The following is a 15,959-nucleotide window of genomic DNA, read 5'->3' as shown; positions in this document are numbered from 1 at the left end:
ATACATCGAAATTAGAAATGATGTAAGTCACATAGGAGGGAAAATGATCGAAGCTAATTTTCACTCTAATAATTTCAAATTATAGGTGAAGACACAATGTTACATTTATAAGTATGACAAATGATTTTTTTTATGATACAGATTGTTTTAATTTTAATTTTGCACCAAGGGCAGGTCAATCTCTTGTTCCATCATAAAACTTTCTGCATAACCCCAAACAATAGAAATTGATTTGGTAAAATAAATCAACGCTGAAAAAATTTAATCGAGTCACTAATAGAAATTTTGGTATCTTTTGGAATTGATTACCTAAAATTTTCTCCTCTTTTTGCGATGATTTATGTTACTTTTGAAGTAAGGGATTGTCTACGACATTTTTCATGGAACAAGTGGACATATAATGAATAATCTTCGTAAGCTCTCGCAAATGAGGAGATGCGAGATGCAAAACCACCAGCATGTGGTGTCATGTAAATATCGGCAACGGTTCACCATTCTCCTCTCGATTCCAACATCCACCTTGTCACATGAAAAGCTAATGTTGTAGCCCTGGTTGACAAAGTTCACACATCCGACTGTCTTCCAAGAAAAATGTATCAATGCTGTCTCAGGTTGTCATAATTTTCCCCTTAAATAGCTTGATCCAATTCAAGTTACCACCAATCAGCCACTTAAAACTTCTTTAGCCAGGACTCTACTACAACGAGGCAATTCGATTTCAATCAGGCATTCTTATTCATCAGCATAGCTAGATCAGGTGTCCTTTGCAATAGCCGGACCACATCAAGGAAATATTTGACTAGAAAGATTTCTATGAAAATGTACAGCGTTAAGAAGAGCATGAGAATAATCCCATTGCCTTACGTCAGGCTAAGGTTATTCACTTTTTAGCAGCACAAAGTTCCAATTTCAAACCACAAAAGACTTTGAATATGCAAGTCCACCAGGAGCCCCACTAGCCTGAACAAGTTCTCACAAAAACAGAAAAACAAGTAAATATAATAGGAATAAGCTGATTGTCTAATGACAAGGGTAACGCATGTTTAAACTTTCAACCTGCAACCTCAGTCCACAGTCCAGTAAGGTTACAGAGAGAGGTCCCAACAATCCAAGGAGCCATATGAATCAAAGGCCGGCAAAGCTTCAAATCTTTAGGCACGATTTCTGCTGCTTTCTGCATTTCTTACAGGGGAAAAATAACGATGAGCCTGCATGAGAGAGAACACAAATTTTTTCATGAAATGATAAGACACGACCCCTTTAAAAAGCGTTGGAAAAGCAATACATCAATCTAATCTCACGCGACTTTTCTCAAGTCGAAGGGACAACTGAGGCACTGTGACTTGACCAGAAACACTATAAAACAGTAACTTCAGCACACACTGAGCCAGAGCAACATAAACACAATGTCAGAGACACTAAAAAGTGCGCTGGTGCCTAGAGCAAAGTCCCATTTTAAAAGAGTCAATGGCCTCTCTTGAATTCAGAATTGGATCATACCATTGCCTCCTTTGCAGTCGGCCTCTCCTGATGATCATATCGCAGCAACTTGTCCACAAAGTCAATGGCCTTCAACAAGAAATGGACAAAACAAACCATAAGAGAATACTTCCTTATTAGAAAGGTTTCAAATTGCTACACAATAAAAGACAAATCGATCTACCTCAGGGACAACTAAATGTTGGTTGTCAACATTTATGAATTTTGACCATGGCTTCCGGCTATGTCTACAATTAAGTAAAACAATATCTCAGGTGAAACCAGAAATATCTTGAAAAAAAGAAAACGAAAAATGCACAAAATTTACACAATGCAGATCCCAGCAAAATAATAACAATAACAGCAATGATGATAACGACAATTTTGGTGATATGACCGACCTCCCAACAAGTGATGCAAGGTGTGGGTCAAGCTCTATACGATACTTGTTAAGGTAAGCATTTAGCTCATCAGTGCCAAGTACCTGTTGCAACATAGCAAAAATTTGAGAGATTTATCTCATTGTTGCTGCCACTTATTTGTTAAGCTATACTCCAACCAATCAGTCTGTATACCTTGGCTATTTTGACCAGTTGATCATAATTATCATGCCCATAGAAGAATGGCTCCTTACGGAAGATCTACAAGGCACAAGCCTCATGGTTAGAATCAGAGAAGGCACTAGCACATAACCTAACTTCTCAAATTTGAAAATCCCCATTTGAACCCAAAAAAAAAAAAATATATTGAAAAACCCTTAATTGTCACTCCATCATGAAGAATGTAAAAAGCAAATAACTAATTTATTGTAACACCAAGAATTCTCTTGCAAAAAAATCGTGAAAGATCTTTCTAAATGGAGATTTCCTGCAATCAATACATATATCCATATAGAACTTGCTCTCATTCATTGAAGATCAACATACAAAGACTGACTTCTGCCAAAGAACCTAACTGAATGAATACTCATTTGGGACTGTGAAAAAGGTAAATCATGAAATATGACAACATGACAGAGAAGTAACTTATATAAATGAAAAACCCAGCAATAGATATTTAGATATGGTGCATGCACACTCACCATTCCTGCAAACATACACCCAAGGCTCCACAAATCTAAAGAGTAATCATAGTCCTGCAAATCAACAAGCAGCTCGGGTCCTTTGAAGTACCTACAAGTGAGGCATTAAGGTTTTATGAGGGACTATAACTCACATTCATGAATAGACATAACAATTATTAGACACAGCAAAAGGACCAAAAACAATGTCCATGCTTCTCCAAGTGCTGTGAGCAGATTGAAAATTCACAAAAGACCTGAACTATTTAACCATGAAGCTGTATTCTCAGTAATGCGTGATTTAAGTTCTGCAGATATTACTCAAACAATGTCAATGTGCATCCCAAGGAGGAAAATGCACTGTGCCCTATGAAATATGCACCCCATATCAATTTTGATGTTGAAACTTATTTTGTTTTACTATGCCTTTGCATTTTTCATAATCTGCATCTGATCGACCCACCTCCTCATTTGCAATTTTTTTGTAGAGATCAGCACTGAACCACTTTTAGGGCCTTTTGAACAAGAGGTTCCCAATGCACTAAGTACACCTAATGACACTAACAATAAGGATGTAAAATAAAGGTACTAGCACAAGTTGTACAGAGGAAAAGTGATCACGCTAATTAAGTTCAAAGGACGAAGAAATATGATGTGGAAGCATCCAACTTAGATTCATCAACCAACTCAGCACCATCAATGCTCATTCAAACAAAGATAGACTTTGAGCATAATGTGCTTCAATGGATCGAGAATGAAGTTTTCGAATAAAGAGGTACCAAATCATTCCCCTACTGAGTTATCAGTAAGACGACTACCCATGGCTTATCAAGTAAAGAGTTACCGATACTTCTTGGTACACTATATTAGTTGCTAATTTCGAAGTTCATCAACAACCCATCGATGGGAGGCTATTCTAGACAATTTCTATGCATATTCGATGAGTTTTTAAAATGGTTATCTTCTGGTCAAGCTTGATGGACGAATTTTGAAGACAAAGGCACAAGATTCAAGAGTCAAGAATAGAAGTTCCCATGTTATTAATTGCATCTCTAAGTTCCTAGAAGTCGTTAATGTTATATAAGTTTCAAGACTCAAAGTTCTAATTTCCTAGGCTCTTTATTATGCTTTCCAGTTCCCGTGTCCATTATTGCTCGAGTGGTTCCAATGTCTAATTAATTGTCGTCTATTTCCTAGGTGTCATCTCTCCTATACTTAGAGGAAGACTCTCCATTGTAAGACTAGACTAGACTTTGATGAATGAAAATACGTGAGATTTTCCTCCGTGAGTGATTATCTTTGGAGAGTGGATAACTCCTATTTCAGTCTCTTTATCCTGGAGAGTGGACTGCTCCTTAGTGGTGAGCCAAGAAGCACTTTATCCTTGGCTAGCGGATTTCCTTTAGGTATTGGTGGTGAGCTTCTCTATCCAGAAATCCTTAATCCTTAGCAGGTGGTTCATCCTTTAAGTCTTGGTAGTGAACTTCGTCGATCCCAATCCTCATCCTTGGTTGGTGGCACTTCCTTTATACCTTGATGGCAATTGTTTTCTATCCCTTCATTTGCTTCCCATCCTTCGACAACAAATCCCATACACACCATTCCAATACACTTAATCACAAAAATCCCTACATCCCAGAATCACTCACCTATGCACGCATCAAGATATAAAAGTAAAACTTAAAAGATAGTGAATTTTTGAAATTCTAATCCTTTGCTTAAGGTTCCCAAGGATCACATCCTTGCTCTTTCCTTCTGCATTTATTTAGCCAAAAGGCTGTGCCTGGCAAGTTAGACATAAGCAAATCATCTATAATTAATTCTCAATGTCTATCCCTCCAAATTAAAAGTAAAATGCCATACTGTTTTCTTGCAATCATAATTCACAAGATATTAGATTAAACTGGATGCATGGAACCCATTTGCAAATGCTAGTGACATATTAGCCTTCAATTGGGATTTGATGACGTAACAATGATTCTTAGCAACCTAATTAACAAAATATTTTCTTAGCTGTCAATCTAAAGTTCAACACCCTGCTAAAATTCTCTGCATCTTCTACAACCAAACGATGCAAATCTCTTAATGAAAATTATGGCATATAGAGTAACCCATGAATCCATGATCCAAAGTTGAATAACATCACAACACAAAGTAAGTCTCCACACCATTAGTAAAATCTTAAAATTTTCAAAATCCACAATAATTCAATTTGAAATCTATCCCTCCCTCCTTCTCACTTACACTCAATCCCTAGAATTAACAATCATCACCATCCGCGAGTTTCTGCCACCTGGAGCAAACTTGTCACCAAGCTTCATATGTTACCCACCTAAATCTTTTTAATTCTAAAAAATTAGTCAGCAATGCCCATCTAATTGATTTTGTTACCTGCAGTTGCTGTTAAAGTCCAAAGTAAAAGCCAAAGTTCGGCTTTTGTATAACTTGAGTAACAGATATAACCCTCTGCTTAAGCCATAGTCAGTTGAACATGATTAAAATATAACTTAAGAGTCGGACAAATTGAGACAATTAATGTAGTAAGCAAATTAAAAGAATGAAAAAACATAGGACATAACTTGACAAACTCAATTTTTGGGATGCAAAGTGTAATTAAACCAAATAAAAGCAAACAAAAGATTCCTTTCAACTCCAAAATTATAAATTAATAAAGTCACTAGAATTTGTCAACAAATCAATAGTACGACTGAGAATAGAAGACAACATTCTAATAATTGAGATATATAGATGCATGCGTGCGTTTAAACAACAACTATGACAATAAAAGAGAAGAAAAACCTGGAAGCAACGCGAACATTGTATTCTTTTCCAGGATGATAAAATTCGGCGAGGCCCCAATCTATAAGACGAAGTTTACGCTGCTCATGATCAATCATGACATTATGTGGCTTGACATCACGATGCATAATCCCTTGTGAGTGGCAATAGTCCAATGCCTAATCATGTTTATCAAAAAAAAAAAAAAAAAAACAGAAGAAGAAGAAGAGCAAAACATTAGTAAATAAGACATAACAAGCTAGCCAAAAGTAAGTATCTCTGTTACTTTTTCACCCTAAGGGAAGGCACTGCACCCTCCTCTCAGCACCAAGTGGTGGGGTTGATGGGTGGGAACAATAACAGTATTGACTTATCCTTAAAGGCTGAGTGTGAAAGAACCAGAATACAAATTTCCATGACTGACTTGACTTTCTTCAATTATTATAGAACAGTAACAAGATAATGTCCTCAACATTTTTGAGTGCTCCTATCATTATGACCTCTCCCCAAGGATGCATTTAGCTCTTATTAAAAAAAATAAATAAATTAGGTGCTTAATATAAGTGGCTTTCATATAAAAAAAAAAATCAGCTTTTGGCCCATTTCTTTTATGTTCTTTCTATCAAGTCCCTATAGCTTTAATTTGTCTAATCAAATTATTCTGGTGATACACATTTTCTAATCAAGTGCCTCCAACGCCAAATCCGACCAAATTTAGCTGTGTGGCCATTGGAACAAAATATTTCCAATTGAGATGTCCACACGGGTGTCCACATTGGCTAAATTTATTCACATCATACTTTGACATTATCTACAGTGGCTAAATTTTTCCCCCCAAATCCATGTGGGCATTGGCATAATTTCTCCTCATCATACTTTGCAATCGTTGATGTCTACGTCAGTTGAATTTAGTCAGATTTTATGTCAGGGGGACGTGATTAGAAAATTTGTGATGGTAGAAAGATTCGATTAGACAAATTAAAAGTATCGAGACCTGACTAGAAAAAGCATGAAAGTATAAGAAAGAAAAGTATAGTTTTCCTTATTATATAAAAACTTAATGAAAGTGTGGTTTTATATATCCAATACATTTGGTAGGAGGTATATGTCCTTAAAAAGGTTTAACTAAGACAACGTTCACCTTGTACGGTCCAAACAGTAACTTTTTCCGAAGAAATCAAATAGTGAGATGTAAACATCGTGAGGGAGACTTCAACTTGTGGTTTTGGGATTCAATTAAAACAAAGTAAAAATATCCCTCGAAACATCAATTATGAAAAATTCAATTATATCTTTCTAGTTCTCTATCTTTGAGGAAAAAGACTAACAACCAAATGTCAGACTGATCGCTTCCTAAAATAAGCTCACCAAGCTAAACAAAAAGCAAAACTAAACATATATGAAATTCTAAAGGATTGCAATAAGGCAGCAATGCCTTATGCAAGTGTTGGGCTGTTAAACATCAATATTGTTATAAACATCAATAAAACAAGTCATAAGATTTCTTCACTGCTCACATTTGTTAGAAAGATCAAAATCAAAACAAATCTTAAAGTTACAGGCTTCAACTACCAGTATAGTCAACAACAAGAGCCCCAAGAAACAAGTAGAGAGAAAAAGCTAAGGACAAAAGCAATTCTAAATGTGTGGGCAAGAGAGAGAGAGAGAGAGAGAGAGAGAGAGAGAGAGACTTGCCTTTAAAAGTTCATAAATATAATAGCGAATATCATAGTCAGAAAGGGTCGGATATAACACTTTGAAATCTGTGTTATTGACATATTCAAAAATCAGACTTGGGGTCTTCGACTGCTGATCTCTAACAATATCAAGCAACTTCACAATATTAGGTCCACCACAAAGGTTTTGCAATATTTTGATCTCCCTCTTAATCTGCACATAGTACAAAAAGAGTACTTACTAAAGGTTCGCAATCATCATGGAATATGTCTCACATATACATAGTAATAAACTTGCTGAAGAATGCTGGCCTGCTTTTAAACGAAAAGCATTTTTTCATCTATAATTCTGTAAATAATTACTCAAACATATTTGCTCTCATTCATCCATCACATATATACAAAATTTCTTCCTTCATCAGTCCATGAATATATTATTTTGGGTGTAATTCGTCACACATTGTATCAACTAAACATAAACTGATCTGTTCTTTTAACATGAACCAAAGGTTCCTACTGCAAAATCTTTATAGAAAGTAGAAGTTTCAACGAAAGACTTGCACAATTTACCTAGACAAATAAGGTGGAGAGCTACCCTAGCACATAGGAGAATACTCCCATTTCTAATTAGCCCCTTCAGGTTCACAGGGTTGACCCGTTGTTGCAGGAAGTTCTTCCTTTAATGCAAACTATGGCCCTTTACCTCCCCTAAGCCCTAAATTTGAAGAAAAATGTAATTTATCTTCTTCTTTTATATATATATATATATATATATATATATATATATATATATATATATATATATATATATATTGAACTGCACTAATTATTATCCACAATAGGCACTAAGGGGATGCCAACCCATGTACAGAATCATCTACAGGATAAGGAGTCTAATAGGTTAATGACAGCACTTAAAGACTTGTGCTATGTGTGATCCAGAGCTTTAAAATAAGAAGCCAAGAATCCAATTTTTTTCCGAAATGGCTGTCAACATTATAAAAAAATTCTCCTGTTCCTCTCCCACCAAATCAGCCAAAAAGTTGCTAGAAGGACCAAGTGAATCATCTTTCTCCTCTCTTTGCTAGGATAGATGCCCAACCAAGCTCCCAAAGGTACCTTGACCAACAAAAACGTTGTAGAAGATGGTCAATAGATTCCAATGCCTGTTTACAAAGGCAGCACCAGTTGGGGCTCCAAATTTCCAAATCAGTTTCAAAGAGAAGCAAGCTTCCTAAGGGAAAAAAACCAAAACTTTTACTGGTGCTCCAGAAAAAGATGTAGAGCAAACATTTATCATAACAGTTAAAGATGCTGAAGAGATGCATTTAGACATCCAGTTCCTACAGGTGACACCAAACCCATTCGCTCCAATATATGCTGGAGGCATTGCCAAGAGACATGGTCATAAGCTTATTCATTTCGAACTTACATAATACTACCTTGTTCCCACTCTTGGTGTAGCTATTGACCACTTCATAAAGAAACTTGATGGAAGCCACATCGGGAATTCTGGTGTTCCCCTACAAAAGCATTCTGAAATTTCCCAACTTTGAGATCACCTTACTTCAATCTTTGCGCAAGGACCTTGGCCAAAATTTGATTGAACCTCCCCCACTAAACTGATTGGCCTAAGCTCCTTCATGTCCTATGTGCCAATTTTGTTCCATATAAGAACAATAAAAGTTAAATTCAAGGATCTCGAAAGTCCATTATGATGAAAACCCACAAACACATTGACCAAATCTTCCTCCAAGATATCCCAATTACTTTGGATATGGGCAGTGGTGAACCCATCCAGACCTGGCAATTTATCCCCAATGCAATAAAAAAACTGCTTTTTGGGTTTCATCTTCAGAAAATAGAACTTCTAGCCAATGAGCATTTGGCCCACTGACTTGATAGAAAACAATATTCCCTAATCCAGGTGTCCAGCCCTAGGTTCAGTGTAAAGTTCCAAATAAAAGCACAGATTGATTTATTCATCTCTTGTCCTTTTCAAAGGTTTGTCCCTCCATGATAACCTTGCTCATGTAGTTATTCCTTTGATGTGCATTTGCTATTTTGTGGAAAAATCTAGTGTTTTTATCTCCTTCTCTTAGCCGAAGTTCTAAATCTCTGACGCCAAGCAATCTCATCCAGCAAAAGCAACTAAGCTATGTGAGCTTCAGCACCTGCACTCTTTTCCTTCTCCCAACCAAGTCACCTTTGAATTATCATATCATCCACTAAAATAATTTCATTCATCATTTCATCCTTCGCCCTCGGAGAACTATCAAACTCTTCATTCTTTCAACCTTGAAACTTCTTAAAAGCTGAAAGCTTTGAAGCTAAGATCAAACAAGCTATGCCTGACTCAGCTATTTCAGACCAGCTGTCCTCAGAAGCTCAGAAAGACCTCCGGCTTTCAGCCATTTGATTCCAAAATGAAAAGGGGCTAATTACACCCGCCAATTCCAATAGACAGCATGAGGGTCAGAGGTTGATCTTGGCAGAAGGCAGTGCTTAAATTTGGGGCAAAAATCATCACAATTTTGAGAAAACAAGAATCTATCTGACCTTGAAAAAGGAGTCTCGAAAACTTAACCAAGTGAAATTACCGGAACAAGAGGGAGTCGAGGAGCTCATTCTCAAAAACATAACCTTGGAACTCCATATAACCTCAGAACTCCATAGCACCCAGATTTCCCACAGTGGCTCCCTATCTTTCATGATCAGAAAATACAAGGTTGAAATCCCCCCAAAACCCAAGGCAAACACCACCTCTCCCTGTTCTCATTAAGCTCTTCACAAAGTTGGTTTTGCCCCTCCCTCCTCCCAGGTCCATAGATCCCAGGGAAAACAAAATTGAAGTTGTCAGACAGTAACTGAAAATTGCAAGAGATAGAGTAAAAAGCCTGACTCATAACTCCTCAATTCCACTAGAGGTGAGTCCCACAAAATTAAAGTACCGATGGAGATTCCTGAGGCAGATAAGTGAATCCACCTCTCAGTTCTCAACAGCCAAATGGATCTCACAAACTCCTCAGTTTTTTTTTTTTTTTTTTTTTTTTAATAATTTCCTGTAAGCAAACAATATCTACCCACCAGTCATTCAAAAATCTATTTACTACAGCCCTTTTCTTGAATCATTCAGACTCCGCATAGTTCCAAGCGATAAGCTTTGAGTTCATTAAGAAACACTAGCTCCCCACTGACTGAGAATGCTCGCTGAACAATTCCTCCTCCATGATTGGGCTAATGCTTACCCTCAAGTTCTGAAAAACCTTCTTAACAGGAATGATAGGTTTTCTGTTAAACTTCCTGCTGCATTCTATGAATTCTTGTTGACAGAACTGGACCAGAAAGTTGCCGGATGTTTTAGGCATTTGCTCCCTATTAATTCTACCAAGTCCAACAACTTGCCGGTCATTTAAAAAAAGATTTTCCAAGTTTCTTCCTACTCCCTTGTGAAACAAAGGCTTCTTTAGCAATACTTTCCCTTACGGGAGTTTCCCCACAATGAGGGCAATGGCCTGGGGACACATCCTCATTTGCTTCCTCAGGCACTTGATCGCTATCCGACCCAAAAGGAGCTCCAGATAACTCAGGTTTCAAGTTTTGGTGCTGACTGGGTTGAGAAACATACAAAATGTTCAAGTGCTCCAAACAAAGACCACCAGCGCCTTGCTTTTTTTCCCTTTAAGAAAACAAGAATACAGGAGCCTCCTTGGTACATCTCTGTCAGCAAAAGCACCCTCACTCTGCTAGTCCATCAGAAAGAGAGAGAGAGAGAGAGAGAGAGAGAGAGAGAGAGAGAGAGAGATTACCCTATCCATTGCCCTAAATTTCCCATGGACTTAAATGTAGTTACAGATAAAAACAACTTCAACATTTCACCAACCATTCAACTTCTGCCAAATCAAGGAAGATGGAAACATGGCCATTTCTAAAATGCTTGGTATTTACATAACATCTCTCCAGGAATTATACTTGCCATTTCTATTATAACAGGAAGATAATCCAAAAGAGTAAAAAGTCATTTTCTGATTAACCAACATTTAAGAACACACACATGATCACATAGTATACCTGAGAAACAAGTACAACCAGTAGAAGGAAATCTCTGGCAACCTGTATTTACCTTTTTTCACTGGTAAACAAAGTGCAACCTAAGTTATGGCTATACAAACATTTTCTTAAAGCAAGATGATCCATTTGAATACAACCAACTCCCTTGAAGACAGGCTTATAATTTAATTCTTTGTACAGCACAAGAGTTAAACAGCATTATAAACCAAAGATAACAGGATTGCACCCTTAGAAGGCAATCAACAGAAAAATTGCAAATTAAAAACCAGGCATCAGACCTAACTTTGAGACTAGTGTGTAGTACTGTAGCAAAACCACTGTAGCTGCTATGTGTAGCAATGTAAATCATGCAATCCTCTCAGAAGAGTGAGAATCTTTAAAATGTTTCTTGAACTTCACAATAGGAAGTTCAAATAACTATCAGGATCGCCACAGGAACACCATAAGAGGATTGATAAAGAAGAAAATAGAGCCAAACAAGATTCCAGCATCAACATCGTAGCTGGAGACAGCTACAAGTACTTTCTCCACATAAGAACCGGGAATGAAAAAGCAAAAGAGGTCAGAACTTGGCCCCCCCATCCCATATGAGGGGTCTCACAGTGCTTTCCCTTTGCATTCAGCCACTTCGCTCCATGATTACAAATTTGTTTCAAATTTCCTATGCACGCTAAAACAAAAAAAAAAAAAAAAAAAATGAACCCTAAGCATTCTAGAGATGCAAAAGGAACACACCTTTTTCTTTTTGACAGGCTTGAGAATCTTGATAATGCATTTCTCGTTGTCCGTGCAGTGAACACCTTCAAACACCTCGCTGTATTTGCCCCTCCCAACCTTCCTCACAACTTCATAATCATCTTGTTCCCTGAATAGCAGGAATATCCGAGAAACAAATTACAAATTAAAATCCAAGGCCCAGCATACGGGCAGATAAGTGGTCTCATTCACTCTCCTGGTTCTTGACAAGGAGTAAGTCAGGCTACCGTGGTATACCAGAGAACCACTTAAGCAACAACAATCTTTCGCCTTTCCCTCACCAATTACAACCCTAGCGTTCGTTTTAGTCCTCTTCAATTGGAAATTTCCAAAAACCCAACAGAAAAAGGAAAAGGAAATGGACAAGAGTAAACTCTCATAATTCCCGCATTCTTATAAAAACACCAACCAACGAAGTGGACCTAATCAAGCTTGATATCACAACAAAACAAGGCAGGGGAAGAAGCATCGATACCCCCACTGAACAGTCAGCGACTCGTAATCCCAGTACTCCTTCGGACGGATCACATTGACGTCGGTGTAAACCCTGGCCTTGGAAGCGGCGCCAGGGCGCCGCGTGGCCTTTCCGATCTTCTGCGCCAGGGTTTCCGGTGGCGAGAGCTGCCGAGCGAGGCGGTGGTGGGGGCGGCGGCGGGTGGTGGCGCTTCTGGTGGTCGTTGGGCGGCGAGAGCGGGGCGTGCGAGGCGATGCGGGCGGCGGCCGGCTACGAGAATCGGAGGGAGGGAGAGGGGGAGGGGGAGGGAGAGGGAGAGGGAGGGGGAGGGGGAAGAAAGGGAGGGAGGGGCGAGGAGGAGGAGAGGAAGGAAGAGAGAAGCGAGCGCCGGGGCTGGAAATGGCGTGGAGAGGGAAGAGGGAATTGATGAAGTAATGGCCTTATGGCCATCAAAATCGCTCTCTTTCCAGTGTAAACAGGACGACGACGATGATGGTTGCCCTTTTGCATTAACCCTCCCCCTGTCACCTTCCCTATTTTTTCTTTTCTTTTCTTTTCCTCCTTTTTTTCCCTTTGTTTTTCTTTTGTTGGTGCTCCACCGTTCCTAACTTTTTGTTTCTTTCGTTATTTTATTGCATACCCCGTGGAGGCATTGCTTTGCCTTCTCTTGCCTACTTGGCTCAAAAATGAAAATACCATTCTCTCTCTCTCTCTCTTTTAGAAAAGCAAAAGTCCTTGTCCTCTCTGCATTACCTCTTCTTTTCCTTGAAAATGAACTTGCTTGTTAATGTAACCTGAATTGAGAGAGGTGTGTGCTCGCATGATCATTATCTGGGATTGAACTTTGTCATTGTTATTATCATGTAAACGTGTCGATATGGGTCTTAAACCCATGTATGACTCAATCACTTAAATCTTAAAGAGTCTACTTAATTGGGTTTAAAAATTGAAAGGTTAAAATAAATAAGTCTAAATGGGTTGGACTTAGAACTTATTTCTAACTCAAGGCCCATATTCTCTCTTTCCCTCTTTAATCTTATAAAAATTGAAATTATAATTATTTTTTTATATTTCCCTTTTTTTTTCTTTCTTCTTCCATCTTCCTTTGTTAATGGCCAACATGGCAATCCACCAGGCAAGACTCGAGGTCGTCAATGACTACTAACAAGGCTAGTGAGGCTTGGCTAATTAGAATCAAGCGAGCTCAAGCTCACCTTCGGCTATTGCCGGCCATGTGATGGCCGGCGATAGCTCGAAGAAGAGGTGAAAATAAAAAGAAAGGAGAAATAATACAAATTTATAAAAAGAAAATATAAAAATAATTAAAAATTTGATTTTTAAAAATATATATAATTTCGATTTTTAAAAATAAAAAATATTAAAAGGAGTCAAAGAGGAAAGTTTAATAATATTTTTCATACCAAACGACGGAAAATATTTTTTTAATTTATTTTCAAATTTCAAACAAAAACCAAAAATATAATGTAATTTTTCAGAGAAATACTTCTTGGAAAATATTTTCCAAGAAACAAATGAATGCTTATTTTTAAGAAAGAAAATTATAAAAATTGTCCACTATATTTGTATTGAATTAAAGTGTTTTAGTGATAACATTTAAAAAAATCATAAGAAATAAGTCTTTTTAGATTTAGTTAAATGGGTCGAGTATGAGTTGAGAATTAGATCGGGTATGAGTCAAGAATTTTGCATTACAGTAAATGGGTCGATTCAAGTTGGACCATTTGTGACCTGATCCACCCATTTGACATGCCTATAATCACGTGACCAACAAACTACATTACATCATTGCACCACATAGCCTTTATTCGACTAATTAGCATTAGTTTAGTAACTTACAATCCCAAAAATTTATCACTTACCAAATCTAAAGAAAGTTATGTTCAAAATGTATTCGACTAATGATTTTTCAAAATCCACTCATATTAAAATTCAACTATTTGAAAAAAATCAAATAAGAGATAAGTTCATGAGCTTTAATTCACTAGATTTTGTACGACACCAATAAAATGGACATTTATTCAAGTCGAATTTGAAACAGCATTGATATTTGTTTAATAATAAAAATTATGAATGGAAAAATCTTGAATCAGTCGATTAGGTTCAAGTGCGACGGTGGAAAACTCCTCTCTTCTCTCTATGATAGGAGGCTCTTCCGTTTATTTCCACTCCTCATAAATCGAGCCATATTAAAAGTCAGCGGAATTGTTGTTTCCTAGAGACAATAGTTTTTATAAAAGCACAAAGCTGAAATGGACTCAACCATCAAGACCATGTCTGGTCGTTGAAGAAGATAAAAAAGAAAAAAAAAAATTGAGGTTGAATTTGATGTTAAGCTATCAAGGCCCGGGAATCATGCACGAAGGAGAAAGAATTAGAGAATTTTTACAATTTATATTGTAATAAGAGATTGTACTGTCTACATTTAGATAGGAAGTTTTATTTGGGTACAAATGTAAGACATAAAAATCAAATGTGGAAACCATGATCGATTATAGACAAACCTCCGGCCATTGTTTTTTTTTTTTTTTTTTTTTTTTTTAGGAATCGTTGAAAATCTTGAAAATTCAAACCCAAATATTTAATACACACTACTAACCAAATTCACCTCACATATCGGTAGAGTCTTAGGTGTAACCTCCGGCCATTGTTTGTATTTACATTCGTTGAAAAATCTTGAAAATTCAAATAAATATTGGGCACACACTTTGTAAATTCCCCATTAGATTCCAAAAGAAAGGGTTTGTGTTAGACTTTGTAATTGTCCCGTTAGAAACAAATAGAAACGAATGACTGCTCCTTTTATATACCGTCTCCCATTAAGACGGTTACCAAATGGATAATTGTCACAAAAATGTATGAAGCATTGAAAAATTACATGTGGAATAATCGCTACTTTAAGAGAAAATGTGGGTCCAAAAATGCGGGATCACAAAAATAAATAACATGTTTCGAATATATTCTCTTTTTCTTTATATTGAAAATAACGTCGAAATTAGTTAATCTCGAGTTGATAAGCCATAAAACCCAACGAAGGGGCATCCAAATATAAAAGATTCCGAAGAGATTGATGAAAGGGGCGATCCATAAAGAGGGGAGGGAATCCGATCGTTAGGGCCTTAACTACCCAATTAGTTAGGTTTGCAGATCGGCCAAAATGGGCCAAGGCAGTACTCATATTATGGGCCAGCCTGAGACGGGCCTCTTCCACCAGAGTTTCCAACTCCCTAACTCCCAACGCATGTGGTCTTCTTCAGAACTCCGTCATATTCTCTCTCCTTGGTCGAAAGCACTTCAACGCTTCGATCAAGGCCAAGATCTCCGTTTGTATTCGTCAACGAAGATGGAACTTTCAAGGCAAAACCGTCCGGCAAGGTCTCTAATGTCAGCTCGGGGGACCCCCGAAATGGCTCCTTTTGTGGCACCTTCGAGGAAAGCATATTACTGTTTATGTTATATTCTGAAGGAAGAAAGCACTTCAAACAGTAATTTTTTTTTTTTTGGAAGCTCTCATAGTCTCATTTCCTTCCCAAGTGGAACGATGGAATGTCGGCCTCACAGTACTTTATTAAACGAGAATCAGCATCTTGAACTTCTGTGTTTTACAAATGTCCTGAGGGTCACGTATTCGAGCATCTTTCTCATAACCTTCATCATGGTTATAGTT

At 37.4% G+C, this 15,959-nt stretch overlaps 1 protein-coding gene across 1 annotated transcript; it reads right to left on the bottom strand.

Annotated features, from left to right (window-relative positions):
- Positions 1–783: 783 nt before the first annotated feature.
- LOC104418449 (casein kinase II subunit alpha) lies at positions 784–12,927 on the bottom strand. The gene is made up of 11 exons (XM_010029800.3): positions 12,915–12,927; positions 12,296–12,713; positions 11,800–11,929; positions 7,013–7,207; positions 5,339–5,496; positions 2,561–2,651; positions 2,055–2,120; positions 1,881–1,963; positions 1,664–1,727; positions 1,501–1,569; positions 784–1,208 (listed from the first exon to the last, which is right to left on the bottom strand). The coding sequence occupies exons 1-11, from the start codon at positions 12,925–12,927 to the stop codon at positions 1,152–1,154; spliced, it is 1,344 nt and encodes a 447-aa protein (XP_010028102.2). The 3' UTR covers positions 784–1,151.
- Positions 12,928–15,959: the final 3,032 nt, after the last annotated feature.

Source organism: Eucalyptus grandis, chromosome 9 (genome assembly GCF_016545825.1).
Source record: "Eucalyptus grandis isolate ANBG69807.140 chromosome 9, ASM1654582v1, whole genome shotgun sequence".
Lineage (NCBI taxonomy): Eukaryota > Viridiplantae > Streptophyta > Magnoliopsida > Myrtales > Myrtaceae > Eucalyptus > Eucalyptus grandis.
The sequence above is the reverse complement of the archived record's forward strand: the minus strand, read 5'-3'. Positions and strand labels throughout refer to the sequence as shown.